The 21,623-nt window shown below is 41.2% G+C and overlaps 2 protein-coding genes across 2 annotated transcripts; both read right to left on the bottom strand.

Annotated features, from left to right (window-relative positions):
• Positions 1 to 1,523: 1,523 nt before the first annotated feature.
• Positions 1,524 to 13,481, bottom strand: timeless (timeless circadian clock). Its single transcript, XM_074631992.1, has 30 exons — positions 13,292 to 13,481; positions 11,987 to 12,098; positions 11,695 to 11,848; positions 11,428 to 11,542; positions 11,246 to 11,308; positions 10,682 to 10,783; positions 10,421 to 10,576; positions 10,207 to 10,340; positions 9,860 to 9,947; positions 9,587 to 9,763; positions 8,781 to 8,998; positions 8,591 to 8,694; positions 7,851 to 8,020; positions 7,633 to 7,758; positions 7,324 to 7,475; positions 7,137 to 7,234; positions 6,365 to 6,485; positions 6,067 to 6,268; positions 5,806 to 5,945; positions 5,549 to 5,628; positions 5,321 to 5,444; positions 5,145 to 5,227; positions 4,835 to 4,989; positions 4,414 to 4,639; positions 4,126 to 4,194; positions 3,842 to 3,960; positions 3,336 to 3,651; positions 2,733 to 2,784; positions 2,541 to 2,617; positions 1,524 to 2,122 (listed from the first exon to the last, which is right to left on the bottom strand). The coding sequence occupies exons 2-30, from the start codon at positions 12,066 to 12,068 to the stop codon at positions 1,992 to 1,994; spliced, it is 3,834 nt and encodes a 1,277-aa protein (XP_074488093.1). The 5' UTR covers positions 12,069 to 12,098; positions 13,292 to 13,481; the 3' UTR covers positions 1,524 to 1,991.
• Positions 13,482 to 14,425: 944 nt separating this feature from the next.
• prph (peripherin) lies at positions 14,426 to 21,623 on the bottom strand. Its single transcript, XM_074631980.1, has 9 exons — positions 20,986 to 21,623; positions 19,287 to 19,347; positions 18,598 to 18,693; positions 17,743 to 17,907; positions 17,527 to 17,652; positions 17,220 to 17,440; positions 16,725 to 16,777; positions 15,313 to 15,386; positions 14,426 to 15,213 (listed from the first exon to the last, which is right to left on the bottom strand). Exons 1-9 carry the CDS (start codon positions 21,531 to 21,533, stop codon positions 15,133 to 15,135), a joined length of 1,425 nt encoding a protein of 474 aa, XP_074488081.1. The 5' UTR covers positions 21,534 to 21,623; the 3' UTR covers positions 14,426 to 15,132.

Here is a 21,623-nt window from a genome sequence, read left to right as displayed (position 1 = left end):
CCGGAGGAGGTGGTGGTTGTTGTGTGTGTGTGCCGGGGGGTCTTATTTATTTATTTATAGTCACAACCGTAGACTGCACGGCCACCACACTGACAGTTCTACATCCACACCCACGGGTGTTCATTGTTTACCATGTTCACATTCTACATACTGGGATCATTTTTTGATCTGTTCAGGCAGGTTTGACTCAACGGAGTCATAAACATTACAGATTATTACTTTGACATGTAGGTTCCACGGAGACATTTCCGATATGCCTATTACCTGACACAGATATTAGTAAGGTAAAGGCTACATGCTTGTTGTTGTGTTGAGACATGAAAATCTGTTCAATCTGGTTCTGGGGAAACTAAATGATGCAACAAACAAATCAGGTAGTTTTTCCTCCACACCCACACCTGAAATGACAAGTACATTTCCCTAAACTAGATTTTGTCCCCAGGTGACTTACAGCAGGAGAACCACTACAAAGACCATCTACAACTTTAACAGGATTAATGACCCATTTCTGGATAAGCAGTGACATTAGTTCTGTCTGTGGCTGAGTTTCTGTGAGGTTTAGATATGTTTGAAATACATTTTTCTTATGCATATTTTCAACCCAGGTGAATATATTTGAAGTGGTAAAACCTAAACATTTAATTTCAACTCAACTCACACTCAAGGGTGATTTTTTTAGCTTTTAAAATGAAAAGCCAGGTCTTCTTTTTCACTAACAAAAGCATGGTTTTGATTTACTGAAAGTTTGCATGATTTAATGACTGTATGATGCATCTGTTGCCAACATTTTAGGCAATACAGCCTCCAGGCTTTTATGTTCTAGTTGCAAAACAATGAGTCATCCCTGTATATTCAATATACACACTGCCAGAGCCTGGTTTAGGTTAACACATGGAGACATATTGGGACAAGTCTCAATTCAGAGGAAGCGATGGTTTCATGAACTACACCCACCCACCATTGTGCTCACGTGCTTAACTCACAGCAGTGTCTGTGGATTGTCAGGTCTGCTTGTGCTTCAGTTGGATGGGGGCAGAGCAGATGCTGCGACAGGAAGTTACTAACATGGTCCAGATGTGGGGACGAAAGACCACCTCCGACACAGCTGCAAAACGTGGACGACTACGGGGGCAGCGACAGCACACATATACAATCCCTGTGTTGACGAAAGCTCAGTCAAAAGACATTTTGTTCATGTCATCTTTGAAGAAGTATAAGACAAATATGGACAGACTGAGATTTTAATCTGTCACCATTTTCACTGACCCTGTCCTCACTCTCTACAGAGATACAATACTAATTCAAGTTTAGTTCAAAAACTACATTTTAAAAGGGATTTATAATATATTCAAGGCCTCAAATTAGGAGTTGTGCATTCAGGTATTCAAATAATTCTTTATTCACAAATAGTTCAACATTTAAGTGCCCTCTAGTGTTTAAAATGATGCAGTGCACCAAAGTGACAACAAAAGCTGCCAGTGAGCCACTATTTTGAAAACAGTGATTTTTTTTATTATTATTAATAATAAGTAAGAATGATTTTTACTCTGAAATACAAAAGTTAACATTGGAAATGACCAAAAGGTAGAAATGCAAGATGCAATTTTATCAAAACAATAAGTCAATTAGCTTTCAAATCAAACATAAATGAGTTATAAACAAAATCCTGTGATGCAAATCTGTAAGATGTCCATGCTGACAACGCTAAGACAAAGAGAACAAAATAGAAGACCAGCAGAACTTATTTACCATAACTACATAAAGGCACTAATCAAGCTTCCCAAACAGATGACAAAATGAAATTGCTTAATAGGATCTATGTATCCACAGGGGCCGGTCTAAGGGCCTGTTTCTTTGCTACTCCATTAATAGTGTTTCCGCTCTCTGGACTGCAGACCTCCAGAGGGCTGTATGGTATCCACTTCTGAGCAAAGTGAGAGCCTTTTATGTCTCCCCTGTCAGCAGTTTTTACAGTCCATTAAAGAAAGCCACTAATCCTCATCGTCCTCTTCATCAATTAAGACCAACTTCCGTCTACGCTTCACAGGAGCAGAGATATCCTCCCTGTCTGAATCTGCATCACCGTTGGTTTCCATATCCATTGCAGTGGTGGAGTCGTCTTCTGTAAAGACAGTCATGTGTGAGACAAAATGCTGCATGATTAAACATCCCTATTATCGAAGGCTCGTTACTGGTCCAGGACTGCTGTAGCACAGATGTTAAAGGTGCAGTGTGTGGGATTTGGCGGCATCTAGAAGAGGACCCGCTCCTTATGTAGATATAAACGCCCTATTCTAAGGTAACGAAAACACGCTTCTTATGTTCAGGTGATTATACACTAAAGAAAACATACTTATTAATATCATATTCCATTTCTGCCAATAGATCCCCCTAATTGTTACACACTGTTCCTTTAAGTTTAGCATGGAATGAGGAGTGACAACATACTATTAACCTTTAGTTTTACAAGTTTTCTGGTTGGGTGCCCAGACTTATCACTAACACACAATAACGCATTAAAACACTAAACAGTAAAATACCATTGTCCTCATCATCGTCCAACACTCTGCTTCTTTTAGTTGAGCTCTTCTTCTTCTTCTTCTTCTTCTTCTGGGACCTGGTGTGGACAGGAATAGATTAAGAATTAAGTAGTGTTTAGAAATAAAAATAGACATTTCTCAGCTGTGGTTTGGCTTAAGTGATTAACAAAAAAACACAGGGCGATGCCTCACCTCTCAAGTGTGCTGTCTGTATCCTCAGTAGGAGTGAAATCTGACACCGGAGCTAAAAACAACAACAAAAAAGTTGCATAATTTGAGCAAAGTCATCTCAATCCTTGACTCATTTTTGACTAGAAGTAGATTTAAGCAAACAGATTTCAACTGGTATAAAATGCTGCAGGGTCTCCCCGGTATTAACCGGCCTTGCAGTGGCTTCACATCTCGCTTCAAAGGCATCTAAACTATTTTTTTAAACCAGCATACCAAAGGAATCTTATTGTTGTTGTGATTCTAATTTGCCTTTTTTAACCTTGGTGTGTTGCTGATTTTTTAATGTTTGACATTGTGAGATGCAAAACAAGGGTGAAAGGATCTTTACAATCATATTGATGCTCCTCCAGTTCCAGGCTAAAACAACACTTAATTGTGAGAACTTTGCCATTGCAGAGGATTTCTGTTATATTCTCAAGATATTGAAACATGAAATACTACATTCTTGGCTGGTAGATTAGCCAAAGCAGGCTATTCTAATAGCTGGGTAACTTAACATTTACCCAAGTGACAGAGCTGTAATTAACTGCTGTCACCTGAGACATCTGAAGCTCCCACACATACCTGTACGCTCTGAGGTGTGGTGTTTCTTCTTGCGTGTGAGCAGCAGAGCTCTCAGAGCCTGAGCTCTCTGTTCACCTGAGACCTCCTCCTCCTCCTTCTCCTCCTCCTTCTCCTTCTCCTTCTCCTTCTCCTTCTCCTTCTCCTCCTCCTCCTCCTCCTCCTCCTCCTTCTCCTTCTCCTGGGATTCTCCGGTTGGATTCCTGGAGGCAACTGGCTCCTCGCCAACTTCAGGTTCTTCCTCTCTTGGACTGAGAGCTGCAGCTGCACTTCGGAGCTCAGATACACTGATCTTTTCTGGGATCCTCCAAAAGGTCTCCTGGTTACAGAACAGTAAAAAAAAAACTCAAATTAATGAAGATGTATCAGCTGTATAGTATTTTACCACCAGGTGTTTAAACTCCAACACGGTCTCAAATAAAAAACGACAAAGAGCAGATCAAATGGCTATAAATAGAATGAGGTGAAATGACTGGTTTGGTGGTGAAATATCTCACAAAAAAACACACCTGTTCATTTGCAGGTGCTCGAATTCCCAGTTTACGCAACAGCTTCCGGAAGCTCTTGTTGTCCATGGCGTCTTCATTTGCCTCCGTCAGAGGAACGAGTGGCACAGGCTGGGAGAAACCTTATGAATGGAGCACAACAATTTCATCAACAGACCAAACAGCACTAATTACATCATGTTTTCACATAGACTGTAGCCCAAACCACTTAAAAATTAAAACTTAAAAACACTTAAAAATGAACATGCAAAATGTTTGGATACGTTTTTTTGGACAGTTGCACTTACCATCTTCTTCACGGTCCTCTGCGGTTTTGTTTAGACGCTTCTGTAGCCATAACAAGGGTCCAGACATGCCTGTTATAAAAACAACAGCATGAAACATTTCCTAACAATACATAATGGAAGATTATTTTGTTCTTGTAGTCTTAAAGATATAGCAGATACACACATCTGTGACTCTGATATTACTTAAAAAATCACATTTAATCCATATATTATCCAATATATATTTTGCATTTTACCATCGGCCAATCTCCACCCAGCTAAAGAAAGCACAAAGGGCCTCTGTCTCACCTTCCTGTTGTAGAGCATACACCATGTTGCCTACATCAGGTCTCCTCTCCGCTGTGGAGTGCAGGCTTTGGCTCCTCCTTCCTCCATTTTGTGATGTTTCCCTTTCTTGCTCTTCATCTTCCTCATCGTCTTCAGACTCACCCTCTTCCTCCTCATCTTCATCATCTCTGTCACCAGGATCCTCTGGGGACCCTTGTGTTAGTCCGTCTAGGAACTCATCTTCAGTCTGTGGCAGAGAGTGTAGAAGTGTAGAAACATCATTTCTTAAACTATAACTTATCATACGTGTTTTATGTTTTATGATACACATTTATATTTTTGTATTACACGCATAATTGTCTTCATTTCCCAATTCTTAATCCGGTCCATAGAGTTATTGTCAAAGATAATTGTGTAATGAAGTTATCTATAATAACTTTACCATTCCTTTTCCAGAGCTCTTCCCTGGAGCGCTGCGACTCCTCTTTTTATAAAGTTCTCGCCGCTCAGACACCAGGCCCATACTGAGCAGCTTGTCCACCACACGTGCACGGGACCGCTTGGCTGTGAGCTTCTTCAGGATATTACCCAGCACGTCTGTGAAAATACAGTTTTGTCACCACTCAAAAGCATTAAGTATTCCTGAGACTGCTGTTGTAAAAGTAGTGGAGCTGAGGACAGAGGTACACTGAAAGGCTAATTCATCTTCCTCTAATGCACTACACACACAATGATGACATGGTGTCCAGTACCATCAGAGTCTTTGTACTCCTCGTGGAGCATCTGCAGCTCCTCCTCCTGCTCTTCAGTCCAAAGAACAATCTGGGTACCTTTCCTTTTGGAAGACAAAAACAAAATTGCAGCTTATATTCTGCAAAATATTCCTCACTACATTGACAGTAATACTCATTCAGTCTGGAGTACATACTTCTGTTTCTTCAGTGCTTTAGTATTTTCCACCAGACCCATATGCACCAGCTGCAATACCACGTGGCGCCGAGTGCGGGTGTTGTTACTGAGCAACGGCAGCAGAGTCTCCACTATATCTGGCACTAAACACAAGATCAAACAGTCAATGAATGAATTCTAGATCCAAGTATGAAGTGTGCAAATACATCTTGTAACTTATAATACAACAAACAAAAAGAAAGCAGACCTTCAGAATGACGGTGCTCCTCATAAAGGTTGCGCAACTCCTCTTCCTCCTCTTCAGTCCACGTTGGTTTCGTTCCCTCTCTGAGATATTTAGAGATGCAATATTTCAAATAACAGAACTGTACTATTTTGTAATAAATGCAAATGCCACGTTTTAATAAATGTCTTACACATGTGGATCTTTTACCTGTAACCTAGCAACAATAAAGTCAGCTTAACATGACACACAATGGCAGACAAGCAAAAACAAGCACCAACCCGTCTTGGCTGTAGCCTTCAGTCATCTCACGTACAGCTCCCACGTTTTTCCAGAACAGCAGCTCAACGTATGCCTTGTTGTTTTGTGCCGCCAGCGAAAAGAAACGGTTCAGCACAAACTTGGCAAAGGTCACCAGTTCCTGTGAAGGAGAGAATAAGAGTCAGGTCCTGTGTGTCTAATCTACACTTGACCTTATATCACAAATAGGTTGCTTGACAACGCTGAAGAATGTGTTTTTCTCTCTCATGTCATCACTGTACCTTGTAAGCAGCTGCAGCGGGGTCGCTCAGGATCTTGTTGAAAAGGTTGAAGACTGATAGCTGGAAAATCTGGGCGTCCATTTTGAGGTCGACAGCCAAGCGGTGCAGCATTCGAGCGATGCAGTGGTTTGTGTGAGGTGTGTTTTTTGAGTATGTTTTTAATAAGAGGAGGTACGGACGCACAATACTGGGGTTGGAAAACCTGTGAGGGGTGAGAGAAGGGTCACATGACACATTAGGAAGGTCACAACAGTACTATTTGGTGGCAGGTTACTGTTACTGTAACGGTTTTCCTCACCTCTTGATAAAGTCAAGAAGGTTGAACTCTTTTTCGGAAATCTGGACAGACTCCATCTCTTCCTCTTCCAACTCTGCTGCATCGTCCTCCTCCTCGGCTGCAGGCTCGGGAGGAGATGACCCTGAAATTAAAAGGCAAGGTTTGAATCCTAGACTGTATATAAGAAGTGGACGTAGTCACCGTGATGTCACCTATTGGTTTCAGGACTGCCGTCTTAGATTTTTGCAACCAGTGACACAAGAGGGTGGAGCCAAGTACAACCAAACACAGAATAAGACATTTTTAGGCGACCAAAATGTTAAAATTAACTTTCATGAACTGAAAAAACACTGTGAAAGGGTTAAAGTTGTAAGACAAAACAGACAACTCCCAGACCGAACAACACCGTGGTAGTGACTTGTCAATCACAAGGTAGCCACGCCCTAAAGCATCCCCTGCTTTATGGTCTATTTGACTCTAAATGGGACAATAATTTACTAAATGAACATCATGCTGTATTGAAGAAGACTTGAAACTAGTGATTGAGACCATAAACTCATGTTTACAATGTTTACTGAGGTAATAAATCAAGTGAGAAGTAGGCTCATTTTCTCATAGACTTCTTTTTGCAACCAGAGGAGTCGCCCCCTGCTGGCTGTTAGAAAGAATGCAAGTTTAAGGCACTTCAGCATTGGCTTCACTTTTCAGACCAAGGAGCTGCCCACTGGCTTGAATGCAGCATAGATGCTGTGATACAAAGGGGTCACGTACATATACATTTTTAAAAACTTACTTGGCAGGTTGGCATGCAGGATCTGCTTAAGGAGTTCCAGTTCCTCCTCAGGATCCACATCAGCTGAACCGAACACATCTCCCTCTGGCCACACCTCTCTGAGAATGCCAGGAAGATGATGAACACTTAAATAATTAAACATGTGTGATTAGTTTGAGGGGTCGACGGCGTGTTGCGTCTCACTGACCTTGCAGCGCGCAGCAGTCCCAGCGCTTCTGGTCCCAGTCGAACCAGCAGGGCGTCCTGCACCCGCACCATGGCCTCAGTCCTTTGCTCCTCAAGTGGAGTTTCAGATGTGGCATCAAATGGCACGATGCTTTCAGTTAAAGACTCTGACAACTGCACACAGAAGACAGAAAAGTATTCAGTGTTTGGTCTTTTTCACTGTGGACCAGAAAAAGACTTCAGTTCAATTTTAGCCTTTCAGTTCATTGATGTTGGACTGATGTGTTTTGGGAGCTCTCTGCTTCCCCTAGAGGTTGATTCTCACACTGACCTGAAACCCTGAAGCCTTCAGCTCTTCCTCCACAACCTTCCAGGTCTCTTCCAGAGCCTCTGGACTAGTTTCTGCAGCCGAGGGCTTTTTTCCACCTCGAGACTTTTTCCGCCTCACCTTCTTTTTCTGCAGAGTTAACAGAGCTGGATATTCATGTTCTAAGCAGGTACTAATAGCAAGAATTTACACACACACTACACACAAGCACAAGAACTTACCTGAACCATCAAGCTTCTGCGACCTTTGCAGAAGCGCTCTAACATGCGCAAGAAAAGATGCGTTGACTCCACCAAGTCTTTGAGGTAGGAGCGAGGCTGTCTGGTTTCATCATACTTCCTCAGCAGGGTCAGGAAAATCTCCCTGTACTCCATCAGGTAAAATATGTTGCCTAGAAAGTGATGTCAAATAGATGAGGCAAGTAGGACTACAATTACATGCAAACCCTTTTTCATGTGGAGTATCCATATTAGGGATGGGACAATATAGGATGTTATCCTGGATAAAATTAGATCCTGAATAAGCTGTCCAGCTTGCTATCATAGTGGAGAAGTTAAAAAATAGAGCCTGAATTAAAAAAAAGGAAAAATGTAAAAAAGAACAAACTTGCACAATGTTACTATTTTTTCATTTTTATCTATCCTTTATTTATGCAGGGGGACCTTATGATTTATGATTGCCTCAAGTAAAGATTGTTTGATTGATTGTTTTTCAATATGAAGGATGTTCACTAACAAAAGATGTGTCCTATCTATGATGCAAAAAAAAGTTTCTTATCTAAATGCAAGGTAAAGTGATTCCACTATGTTTAAGTGCCATTTTAAGAGTTTCTAAGCATATTTTTGATAGTGCAAAGTTATGTTCCATTTGAGCTTAATTACCCACAAAAAAGTCAATAATTCAAATCTTATAAGTGAAAAAAGTACTCTATCTGTTTGAACAAGAGCTGTTAGCATCTTACTTTTAATAACGCTGGAACTCTGACGGATGCTTTCATCCTGTGAGCGGTCCATCTCGTTCACAGTCAGCAGCAGCTCCTGATAAGCCTTTAGTGCCAGATGCATCCTTGAAAAGAACAAGTGATGTCAGTCTGGGACCAACACGCAGATTTTACATATTCCTGTTAACCTGCTTCCTAATGATCATCTTACCTGCGTGACCAGGATGTGGCCTCTTTTTTGTCAGTGAGCAACATCTCATAGTAGTTGGTGATGTTGCGCTCAATGTAATGGAAGGCCCGGATGGACATGGTCTCAGAAACTAAGTCTGCACGGAAACCGTTGCCACGGTTGAAGGCCATGAAGAAGCTGAGCGCCCAGAGGTAGTACGTCTCATCATGTTGCTGAGTTTGCTCTCGAATTAAACTTTCCTGTAGAGGAGACAAGGAAATACAAAGTGTTGAGAGTATTGTACTCACAACGTACCAGCCTTGTGAAATGTTTACAAAATTGGTCCACAAATGTACACAGCAACTTAAAGATTTAATTATGAGTCACCTATTGCACAGAAACGCAATATACTTTTATAAAAGGTATTATAATTGTAACTCTTTCAGTCCTATTTTCCATTTGTATTCTATAGAGTTGTCAAAAATATCATAGGAGAAAAATAAATATCGATACTGAATATTTGAAACGGTTTCAATTCTCATTTTCTGCAGTATCGATACACGGGTACCAGCTGAGCTTTCTGCTCTCTTCTCCCCGACAGCGGGTTGACACACACACACACACACACCGCTATTCATCTTTTAATAAAAATCAAAAAATGTATGCCCTCAATGTTGTGTTAATATTTTCCCGTGCAGCATGGGAAATATCGAATAGCAATATTTTTCTATATTTTTCAAAGTTAGAATTCTAGTATCGTGACAACACTAGTATACTACTAAACAAGACAGAAAAAGGGTCTTTGAGTCTATGCTACAAAATAAGTCATTAACGTTACAACAGCTGACCTTGACAAGGTACATGAGGCGATTGTAGCAGTTCTCCAAGAAGTCCACACAAAACTCTCGCAGGAAGAGTCGAACATTTAAGGCTGAGCGGCGTTTGTCCTTACACTCCCGAGCCTGTCGATTCCTCTTGGGAACTCGTCTCACTGCTTTGCCCGTGTCATGAGTATAGTTTTTGAACTAAAAACAGAAAAAACAGAGATTCACATTTAAATGATTTTTGCAAGCGTCACTATGCCAGGATTGTTTGGTATCACAGATGAGTTCACTACTCACATCATGAACATGTCTGTGATAAATCACATTTTTGTCCCCGATCGACTTGAGGCCTTGAACAACATAGGACCCTCCGAAGCGAGAGTGTCTGAAAAAATAACATTGACACACACACATAAAGACAAATTCAATAAAACATACCTTTATTTTTCAAACTCCAGCACTAAACAAGCCATATACTGTACATATTGGGACATAAACAAAAGCTTTATGTAAATAACATGCAGGAGTTCTATGATGTGTTTCAGGCCAATATGTAAAATAAAACACATTTTGGCTCTGGAATAAAGAATGCGGTGTACTGTATATAAATATATATATATGACTGTATATGAGCTTGATTGTACCTGGGTCCTCTTTGTAATGTGCGGGAGCGTTTTGCAGCGTGCTCCTTCTGTCTCAGCGCCTCCAGCTCCTGAGAGTCTCTGTGCTTCTCTTCTGTTGAACGAGCCTGACCGGCGCTCACCAAAGCGTCCGGCGTCTGTGAGGAAAGAAGAAGAGCTCAAACACGGAACAGCTGGAAACCTACATGTGTGCCTCCAAGGGGTTCTACCGTCTAACCTGGTCTCTGAACATGAGGGAGATTATTTCCAACACGTGCAGACTCCACTGCTGCTCACTCTGGGCCGACGCCAGGAACTTGATCAGGTCGTCGAAACCGCTCATGTGAATGGCCCACAGCAGCCGGTCATGGATGCTGGCATCATCGTCCACTTTCTACAGGAGGGACAGAAGATGTACAGGTGAGATGAAGGGTAAAGTCAAGACAAATTTAGCTCTGTCTCTTATATGATCACATCGATATTCATGTTAAATTCAGACCTGCTCTTCACAGGGGTCCGCAGGTACATGAAGCACATTTCTGACCAGCAGCAGGATCCTCTCTATCAGCAGGTTGTCCTCCTCCTGTCTCTGCTCCCAGTCCTGAAAGAGAAGGAGGTGAGTCAGGATCAAGCTTAGAATAGTTTTGAATTTTAGTCTATATTTTATTTTAGTTTTGACTTTTCAGTTTCATTTTAGCTTAGTTTACAGAGTGCATTTGCTTGTTTTAGTTTATTTTCAGTTTTTCAGAAACATTTAGTTTTCATTTTTATTTATTTTGTTTTTTTTAATCTTTTACTAGTTTGTTACCCAGGCAATATTGTTTCAGTTTAGTTTCAGTTTTTCTTAAAGGATATTGTTTTTATTTAGTTTCAGTTTACTAACAATATTTTTCACTGCTAATTTTTGTTTTAGTTTCAGTTTTATTTTACTATAATAACTCTAGTTGGGACGGACCGGAAGAAACACTTGGGTAAACAGACACATTTGACTGATGTAACAGGTGAAGTGAAAATAATGTTTTTTGTTGTCGTGTTTTTTTCTTTCAATCAGTGAAACACTCACCAGTTGTAGAAGCGTGTATAATGTCTCACTTAAAATGCCAAACACCGCTTCACTGGCAAATGCCTGAAAACAAAAGCAGGACACAAAAGTACTCACTATTATACAATACAGTAGATTTGAAAAATAAATTACAGTTATCAGTTATGGCACAACTTATTATTGTTATACTGAGATCACAATACCTCTTTACAGGCTTGTAAATGAGACGTCACTTGCAAAAAGTGATGTCTAAACACTGGGTCATCAGGGACTTTACCAAAGCAGAGCATGGCAGGCTGAGTGAGGTTGACCATGAGCCTGGGAAAAAACAGAGTAGAGTCATATGAGCAACTGTCACTACATCTAATGACAATATCTTTAATAAACAAATTGATTATTTGTCCCCTCATATCATAGTCACAAGCATACATTTCTAGTCCAAGAGAAACGTTTCCTGTTAGGGTTTATACCTGATGCAGGCATCAAATAAGGCCTTGTCTTGTGCATGCTGGATGATAATGGGTAGAAGGTCATTCTGTACAATCTGGCCGGCACCCAGCTGCTGGCGGACGTCACGGGTGTCATCTTCATGGCGTAAATACCTGATCAAGTCTTTCACACTCTCTGCAACACAAAGACAGAACAAATAGAGGAGGACAGGTGTTTTTCCTGTTCTTAATCCAAAACCAATATGCCCCCCTTCCTTCTGATGATGCAGGGAATGTATATGAATATGTATAACATTTAAAAAAAAACTCTCACCTAAGCAATCAGCTTCCCTGTGATAGGTGTCTCCCTCCAGATAGCCGAGAGCACTGCACGTTGCCAAAAGCTCGCAATTCATCTTCAATCAGTCCATACACCATCAGACAACCTAAAAAGGCGAAGGTTCAGTCTAATCAGCCACACAACACATCAAGATCAACAGAGCACCTCAAGTAGCTGTGTTTACTATGAACTTCAGATTGTGTGGGTTATTCTTTCGAACCAGATCTATCCAATCATGCATTGCCTGGTTAACCTGCTTCTGTAACACAATCATTTCCCAACTTGGGATCAATAAAGTACATCTATCTAAATCTATCTATCTATCTATACTTTATTTACACGGCACCTTTCATACTGCATATGGCATGTAGGCTACATTTAGAAGCAGTTAAAGGTCCCATATTATGCTCATTTTCAGGTTCATACTTGTATTTTGTGTTTCTACTTGAACATGTTTACATGCTGTAATGTTAAAAAAAAAACTTTATTTTCCTCATACTGTCAGCCTGAATATACCTGTATTTACCCTCTGTCTGAAACGCTCCATTTTAGCGCATTTGTACGGAATTGCTAAATAATTGCGTTGCTAGGCAACAGTTTGGGTCTATGTGTACTTCCTGTCAGCTGATGTTATTCACATGCACTGCAACCAGGAATAAACTGGGACACATTTAGAATGTTTACATTTAAAACTGTGTAAAGGGTCTAAATATTGTATATTTGTGACATCACGAATGGGCAGAAATCCTGACAGCTTGTTTCAAATGCAGAGTTTCTGAATACGGGCTGTGTGTATTTCCCCGTGGATTGAGTGTTTCGATACTTTCACAGTATTTATATAGAACTTAAGCCTGCTTTATAATAAAGAAACATGAAAATCTCACTTTTTTATAATATGGGACCTTTAAAGCATCTTGACCTGGCTCATCTGACACTTTGTGGAGGGGATATCACACTTGGTTTGCTTTTTGCTTATTAACTGATTTACTTTGTGAAGTTTGATAACTTTTATGTGGGCTTTTGGTGTAATTCTACAGCTTACCAACACTTTTATAAAATGTTCACTGTAATGTTAACTTACACCCACTGAAACCAGACTAACTAGGAGACTAACGTTACCATAAAGTTGTCTGTTATTGTATAGTACACTGTGGGTTTGTGTTAGCCACTGTGTCTAGCTAGCTTGATCCAAACATTGCTAATGTTATGTAGCAGTTCGCTTCAGTTCACAGCAGTCTGACTGAGTAATAACCTCTTAAATCCTGGTTCAGAGATAAAAAACAACACGGGTTCATTTACCAGATTCGTTCAATCGCTGTTCCTCGACAGTATCCGTGTTCAGCAGCTAGTGGTGTATAAAGTGTGTAAAGTTAAGAGCTTTTCCATCAGTTAGTTGTAACGCTGGTTTCAGTCTGCTGCTGTCTCTAGGAGACCGACAAGTCTCCCGCCAAGACAGCGATAGGAAACTCAGGAAGCGGATGTAGAATGTCGTCATCACAGACGCATATTTTGCCCCGAGTTCAGTATTTCAGGCAGCGCCTTTCCAGGTTTACAAAAAACAACAAACTCCAAACTAACCAAAAATCAACGAATTGGTGGTGTCAGCTTGAGCAAAGAAGGTAAGAGTAGGACCCGAGCGATGATTGACGTTTAGGTGTGATAGAATATGAGAATTTTGTGGAATATACTTGCAGTATATTATATATACAGTATATATATATACAATATACTTCACCCTTGGGTTTAAAGTGGCAGTAGGCACAATATTTTTGGCATCTTTGGGCAAAAATTCCATAATAACCTTTCAGCATATTGTAATTCAAGTGTTCTGAGGGATAACTAGACTTCCTCCTCATGGCTCTGTTTTCAGCCTTTAAAAAATCTTGCCACAGGAGACTTTGACCAATCACAGGTCATTTCAGAAAGAGAGCGTTTCTATTGGCTGTGCTCCGGCTGGTGGGCGGTGCTTGGTATTTCCTCAACTGATCTCAACATGACTGCAGGGGCAAACATTTTATGTGAGAAACAGGCATTAGAGTAACAGAATATTGATTCATATTTGATCAGCGCTGCCTAGTTTGACCGTTTGATCAGAGTTTGTGAGTGATTGACAGCTGCTCAGAGACGGCAGGCTCCAGCTCGGCTCTGATTGGTCGTTTTTCTCCGGTCTGTGAAATCTTGCAGATGCCATTAGGAGCACCGGAAGACTCAGAGGCACATGATTTTTTTTCAGATTACCTGTCTCATGCACTACTGTCAGGATATAGTGACCATTTTATAAAAAAAACAACTTTTTAAATCATATTTGCTCCATTTCTACCCACTGCTGCTTTAAAAGTGCTTCCTAATTTTTTTTCTATGGAACAAAACACTGCTTATAGAAAAGAGGAAATTAGTTCATTCATAATGAGTTATGTGGACAGACAAGACAGATTTGCTCCAATTAAGTTTATTTGCACTTACATATTCATTCATCATTAGTGCCAGATACACACAGCGTTGCAAAGCACATTCAGCAAAAGTCTTTTCAGTTGGTGACTTGTCATATTTTCAGCGTCAACATTTCCTGTGTTACATGTTTATTAATAATCCATGTCTTTGGAGATTTTATTGGTTTGCACTATAAGATGATAGCAAAGCTTCTAAAACAAATGCAAATAGGTTAATTTATTCTCAGCCTGTCTTTCAAGGTGGGTTGACAAAAGGGCGGCAGTGTCTGAAGTTTTGTTATTAAGTCATATCTACGACTCAAACTACTACAATCCTCCATTTAATCTTTCTATTTCAGCCTGTACTTTAATACTCTGCTACAAACGTGTGGTCGTCTAAGGATTCCACGGGATTGCACTGTAAATCAAGGCCTCAAGTGGTAGGTTAATAAAGTGGCTTTGCTAAGCCGTACAGATGACACAAGTGTTTAGCAAAAGTTGGGTGGCTTAAATAGCACCAAAGTGACACTGTCGATTCATTCATTCTATACTGAGAGACTCTCTGCTAGACGATTTAACACATACTGTAACTAGCGGGGAATGCGGACTACATAGATCAGAGTTTGAGGTTTCTTTCTATTTTTTCCTTCTTTTTATGCATTTTTTTTCTCTCGTGGCTCTGGACTTCACATTTTCTAATCATTTCTTTTTTTACTCGTCGTTGTCGTCGTCGTCGTCCTTGCCGGTGCGGACTGGCTCTCTCTCCTTCTCCCTCTTGGATTCCTTCACCACCTGATAGAAAAGAAACAGATTCGTTCAAATTCATTTTCATACGGTATGAGTAACTTTATCAATATATCAAGCCTGTTATTTTTGTATAAATCGTTGTACCTCTCCGTCTCTAGTCTCAACGGTCTTGATCACCACAGTCCTCTTGCTCATGCTTGCTGGAGCGTGTTCAAAGTCTGTCAAAAGTCAGATTAAAGTGCTGTTGAGATTTTTACATACAGAAACATTTTCATTCACAAAATAGAAGTTTTGCTTTTCTGAATGCACTTTTTATAAGATTCACTTCAAAGGTGAATTATCAGGAGTTGTTATTGATCCGTGATAAGCTGTATAGAACAGCAAATGGACAGAAGTTGGAGCATTCGGGGCTCGGATCGGCATGAAACTCTCCTGATTGACTCGATAGTACAAAAGATCATAAACTGCCTCAGAAAATATATGAAAAAAATCAAAGGTAAACTACAAGCTTGTCTACCTTAATCTATGACTCCCGAAGTTCATTTCATGAAATAACATCCAATCACAGATATTTAAATTCAGTTACATGAGCTGCTAAAGGGTGGAAGTTCAAGATAATGCTGTTGAGAAAATTGACAATACAATTTGGCAGCTTAAATCAATTTACTTTTGGATTCTGGGTCTGTGTTTTGTCCCAAATTGCATGGACAACACGTTTTGAATTTGCTACACCTTCGCTCCTCTGACTTGCTTCTTCTCCATAGCAACGGCGGCTGCGGCTCATGGGTATTTTAGTATTTAGAGCCAGCCCCCACACTAAACTGACAGAAAAGTTAAAATACTAGAAATTAAAGGAACAGTGTGTAGGATCTGGCGGTATCTAGCAGCGAGGTTGCAGATTACAACTTCTGCCATGTGCCAAGCGTGTAGGATTGCTACGGTGGCTGACGCCAAAACGCGAAAGGCCCTCAGAGCCATGTTGCTGTAAGAGTAGAGTGAGTAGTGTGTGTGTGTGTGTCTGGGGAAGTGATTGGTAAAGCAAGAGAGCGGCGGCAACAGGAGCGAGTAACGTTGACTCCGGCCCAAGCAGGAAAAGTTAACAGAGTTTGGTTTGTCCGTTCTGGGCTACTGTAGAAACATGGCGGTGCAACATGGCGGACTCCGTGGAGAGGGGATCCACTCGATAACGGTTTATTCTAAGCGAACGAAACACAACAATTCTTATTATCATGTGATTATACACTAAAGAAAACATACTTATTAATATTATATTCCATTTCTGCCAATAGATCCCCCTAAATGTTACACACTGGTCCTTTAAGGATTTAACATAAACCTACAGGTTTGTTACGTTATCCAGGAGAGTACTGCATTTCTATGTTAAGTAATATTGAGGATATTGCTTAAAGAACATTTTGAAATGGGAATACAGAATGAGGAAATCCTCCTCCAGAACCAGTGGCTCGTCCCACTTCACAATGCTATAACTGGCAGGTAAAAAGGCATTCCCATTACTTTAATCATGTTATACTTTATTTTGAATAAAGAGAGCTTACCTCGATCGCCATGGTGATTGCTCATGCCCATACTGAGCATGGGAACATTAATCCTAAACAGGGAATATAAATGTTGGTTGTTATAAACTAATCTGTAATGAAAAGTAATTTGCTTTACATGAGGTTAGACTTGCATAAATACTTACTTGCTTACTCTGAGGTTTGTAAAACAGTAACATTTTTGAATGTCAGATGAAAACTTCAACATCCAGAAAGTGATTTATAATACAAGATAATTCACAATAGGTGTACTATTAGCAATGTATATGTACCTGTCTTGCATGTTTTTATTTCATTTGTGAGAAAACTGGGTTATCTGGAGGACTCTAGCATCAGCGCCCCATGAAAAGTGTTTATGATTGAGTTTAGGTCCTTTTAGCTGTGAGGCAACAAACATTCAACATGCCAATCTTGCTTCTAATCAAGAGAGGAATCTACAGCAATTAAAATAAAAAATCATGTAAAAAACCTGAGACACAGTATGTTTGTTCTCACCTGCTCTCCTCCCCCTCCAGCAGTTTACGGTAAGTAGCAATCTCAATGTCCAGAGCCATCTTGACATTGAGGAGGTCTTGGTACTCCCTAAGGTGGCGAGCCATTTCGTCCTTCAGGTGGCGGATTTCATCCTCCAGTCTGCCCACGTTGTCCTGGTAGCTGCCGATCTCAATGCCAAACTGGTCCTCCATTTCACGCATCTGCCTCAGCAGAGCTTCATTCTGAAAAAACACAGCAGAGGGTGTAATGCATATAATGATAGATTATAGATCAATACAGACAAATGATGGATGATGTTTGGCCCCACCGTGTTCTTCATGGCATCAACTTCACAGTTGAGAGACTGAATCTGCCTCCTGGACTCGTTGGCCTCCTGCTTGGCCTGCCTCAGAGAGTCAGTGTTGCGCTTTGCGGACTCAGTCAAATCATTAAACTGCAGGAGCAAAAGATGAAGCACACAATAATCAATAATTATGTTCTTTTGTATGTTCCTGTGTGACTCTCAGTGTGCCTGTCTGCCTACCTTGGACTTGTGCCAGTCCTCAGACTCCTGCATGTTCTTCGAAGCAATGGTCTCATACTGGGCCCTGATGTCCCTCAGAGCACTAGTGAGGTCAGGCCTGGCGGTGCTCTCCACCTCCATCTTCAGCTGCTGGGTCTGGACACTCACTTGTACGTCCTGAATTTCCTGATAATACAAGATATGGACAAAATACTGTCAGAAACACAAAACTGTTATATCAAGAGCTTGTCAACAATTAAAAAACAAACCGTTCTTCCATTGAAGGTGTAAGGAGCCAGTTTAGCCCTGTTTACCTAGCCATCGGTATCCTCCAAGGTTCAGTTCTTTTCTACACAAAGATCTCTTGTTGACTCACTTAACACTGCATTTCATCCAACTTCTATGCAGATGACACTCAAATGATCGTTTATTTTCCTCATTCTGAATCTCAGTGACTGCTGGCCTTGCAGTTATTGCTGCCTGTTTTCGCAGACAAGCTCTCGGAACAAATTTAGATCGGATTTAGCCAGACTTCAACTGCAGTTTAAAGTCCCACATTTTCAAAACGTATCTGAATTGAAACCTTTTTTGTGTTTATGCTCTAAATATAACATGTTGCTTAGTTTTTTTAGTGGCAGTGGTATCCACCCACTCATTTGTTTAACCTAAACAAAAGAGTAGAAGCTTGTTAGTTCAGCGCATACAATTACTCTGCAGCATCTCTGGCGCTTGTGCTGTGCCGTATGTGCATGTAAAAGTTGACGATACCATTATAGGTCTCTAGAAAACATACTATGATAAGTAACTTTGGTAAGAAAGAACCTTTTCATTTGCACAAGCATAATGGAAAAGCACAGACAAGGTAGCATCACTTACTTCATCATGGAGCTTCTTAAGGAATTCAATCTCATCCATCAGAGACTCGATCTTCCTCTCCAGCTCCAGACGGGACAATGTGGCATCATCCACATCCTAATATTTATATGAGACAAACATAACTGCGATGTCATCCATTGAACTGAAACATCTCATCATTATAAACATACTTTTAAAAAAAATTAAATTACAGTACCCATCAGATTACATTTCAATATGCAAAACTTATTAGTGTATGTTATAAATTATATATTTATATAAAACGAGTGATCTATTTTGATGCTTTAAATGTCATCACAAGTTTCCTTTAGTGCGTAGAGATATTTTCAGTTATGATGTGCTACATTTCTATACAGAAATGCTTAAAAATGTAAACTCCAGGTTATAATTCAAGTTTTTTTTAAGAATAAAAAACAATTAAACTAAAGACAAAAAGAGTCATACCAGCAGTATGCATCACTTGGAGCCTTAAGGGGAATAATATTTCAATAAAAAAGTGCCTAGCAAAAAAGTCTCCCCCGTCCTGTGCAGCAGTTCTAGATCAATGATGCTTTAGAAATCTGCCCTGTCATATTACTGTGGAACTATTGTGGAAGTGTTGGAGGTGGAGCAAAGCTGTGACCTGTTATCTGAGCCTGAGGACACTGTAATCAATAAGGTAATCAGGGTCCAGTGAGCTGAGCGTTTACCTTGCGGAAAGCAACCAGGTTACCTTCAGCATCTGCCCTCTTCTGGGCTTCTTCCTCCAACCTAGAGGACAAAAGAGAAGAGAGAAAAAATATTTAATGTACGGATTTCCTTCAGGCTCCAAGAATGAGTCAAATTTGTCCAAGAGCATCCTTTCTGTCTTTGGGGTTGCTCCGGGGCATCAGCTGGCAAAAAGCTTTCTGGATCAATTTGTTAATTCACTGTCCTGTAAAAAGGGGTTGGGGGTGCGCCCAGTGGGACCAGCAGCTGCTCCTTTCTGCTAATGGGGTTTCTCTACAGTTCAATAAGGTCATCTGCGCACACTCAATAAGGTTATGTAATATGTACACTTACTAACCATCTCTTTTGAAGACTTTAAATGGTCATTTTAATATTGTCTAGTGTGCAGTGACTGCGTAGTACAGATAATTTGAGTGACATTTAAAGGGCAGCTATAGAAAATCAGCATAATGTGCGATATGCTTTAGCAAAGTGAGACAAAAATGTCATTTGATGCTCCTTCAAAAGGAACTAAATGAAATGAAAAAATGTCATAATGCAAACTCAATTACAATCCCTGAGTCACCGTGATGATGAGTCATCACAAAGTATATCACGTATTAATACATGCATTTTCTCATTCTCTGACTGATGGGCTCCATCTGTCCTGTACTGGACATAAAGTAGATTAGTGGGGAAAGCATTACATGTAGTGGGCCCTGCTCCCTCATCTTTAATTCATGTGGTGTTACAGGGGTCCTTTTGTCCTAATGGGGTCTCTGGCAGCGTCCCATCAGCACAGAGGGACACTGAAAACACACCTAATGGAGTCATTGAGTCACATTGATTTTTCCAGACGCTATTCTCACCACGCCTGACATCCAACCTCTCTTCCTCTGGTACCATTTCCTCTCTCTCTCTCTCCCCTCCCCACTCCTCAGCTGGCCCCACCCTGAGTCTGGTCCATCCATCCATCCATCCATCCATCCATCCATCCATCCATCCATCCCCCATCCTTCTCTCATCTCAATGTGTGCATACATTATTGTGTGTCCATTATCACCAACCACTTCCTTATCTAATTTGGCATCAAGTACTCTGTCAAAGTTTTCTTTGGGTCACTTTGCTGTCATGTACTGTTGTTGTTTTTTGTTGAATCCTGCCTCAGTAAACATGTTCACTCATACATAGAATCGATCTCATGCGCATGATGCAGTGCAGCGTCCTGCATCATGCTGCCGCTCTGTGCTGTCCGGTCATGTGCCACGCCCTACACCACCATCATTACAAACGCCCAGGGACTCCCCACCTTCTCTGTGCTTAAAGTGGACCGTGGGCAGTAAATTACAACAGTGTCAATGAATGAGGTGATGGTGACACAGTAGCCCACACCCATGGCTCAACGTATATATAAATATATGAAGGAAGAGAGGTTGACCTTTGACTTTGTTGGGATATAATGGTTTGTTAGAACAAGATGCAACTTTCTCTGCAGCCACATGCTCTCTAATGGTTTTGTTATTTGCTCGAGGTAAGGCCAAATCTAATGACCCGTCACCCAAAATGTCTTACATTACCATCCATGCACAAACTATCTATCTTTCTATCGATCTATCAATCTATCTGTCTATCTATATATCGATCTATCTATCTCAATTCTTCATGCATCATACTTTTCTTTCTCATCATGTTGGTACCAACCTCTGCCTGAGCTGGACCACGTCATCACCCAGGTTGTCCCTCTCCAGAAGGTACTGGTCCCTCTCCTTTCCGGTGTCGTCCAGTTGGCGGCGCAGGTCCCTCACCTCCTCCTGGAAGAGGTCGGAGGCGCGGTTGGGCTGACCGTGCTGCTGCTGGCCCTTGAACTGGTTGAGTTCCTGCTGCAGTGCACCATTCTGCGTCTCCAGGTAGCGCACCTTCTCGATGAAGCTGGCGAAGCGGTCGTTGAGCTCCTGCAGCTCGGCCTTCTCGTTGCTGCGGGTGGTTAGGAACTCCTGGTTGATGGCTTCGGACAGGGTGAAGTCCACCTTGTCGTAGGAGAGGCGAGGGGCCTGAGCGCCGGGGCGAGAACGCTGTTGTTGGTAGGTGGTGGAGCGGGATGCAACCGCTGGAGACATTGAACGCATGTAGCGCCCCCCAGAACTGGGCATGCGGGAGGACACGTTGGAGTAAGAGGACATGGGGATGGGGTGAGGGCTCCCAAAGGTGCGCCTGTAGGAAGTTGAGGTATGCATTGAAGAGTGGCTCATGGTTAGTCTTGTTCGGTTCTCTCTGGCGCTGAGGACAGAAGAAGAGCTGGAGGCTTTGAGATGCTCGTGATGCAACAGGACATCAGACTG

This window comes from Sebastes fasciatus, chromosome 1 (assembly GCF_043250625.1).
Source record: "Sebastes fasciatus isolate fSebFas1 chromosome 1, fSebFas1.pri, whole genome shotgun sequence".
Taxonomy (NCBI): domain Eukaryota; kingdom Metazoa; phylum Chordata; class Actinopteri; order Perciformes; family Sebastidae; genus Sebastes; species Sebastes fasciatus.
The sequence above is the reverse complement of the archived record's forward strand: the minus strand, read 5'-3'. Positions and strand labels throughout refer to the sequence as shown.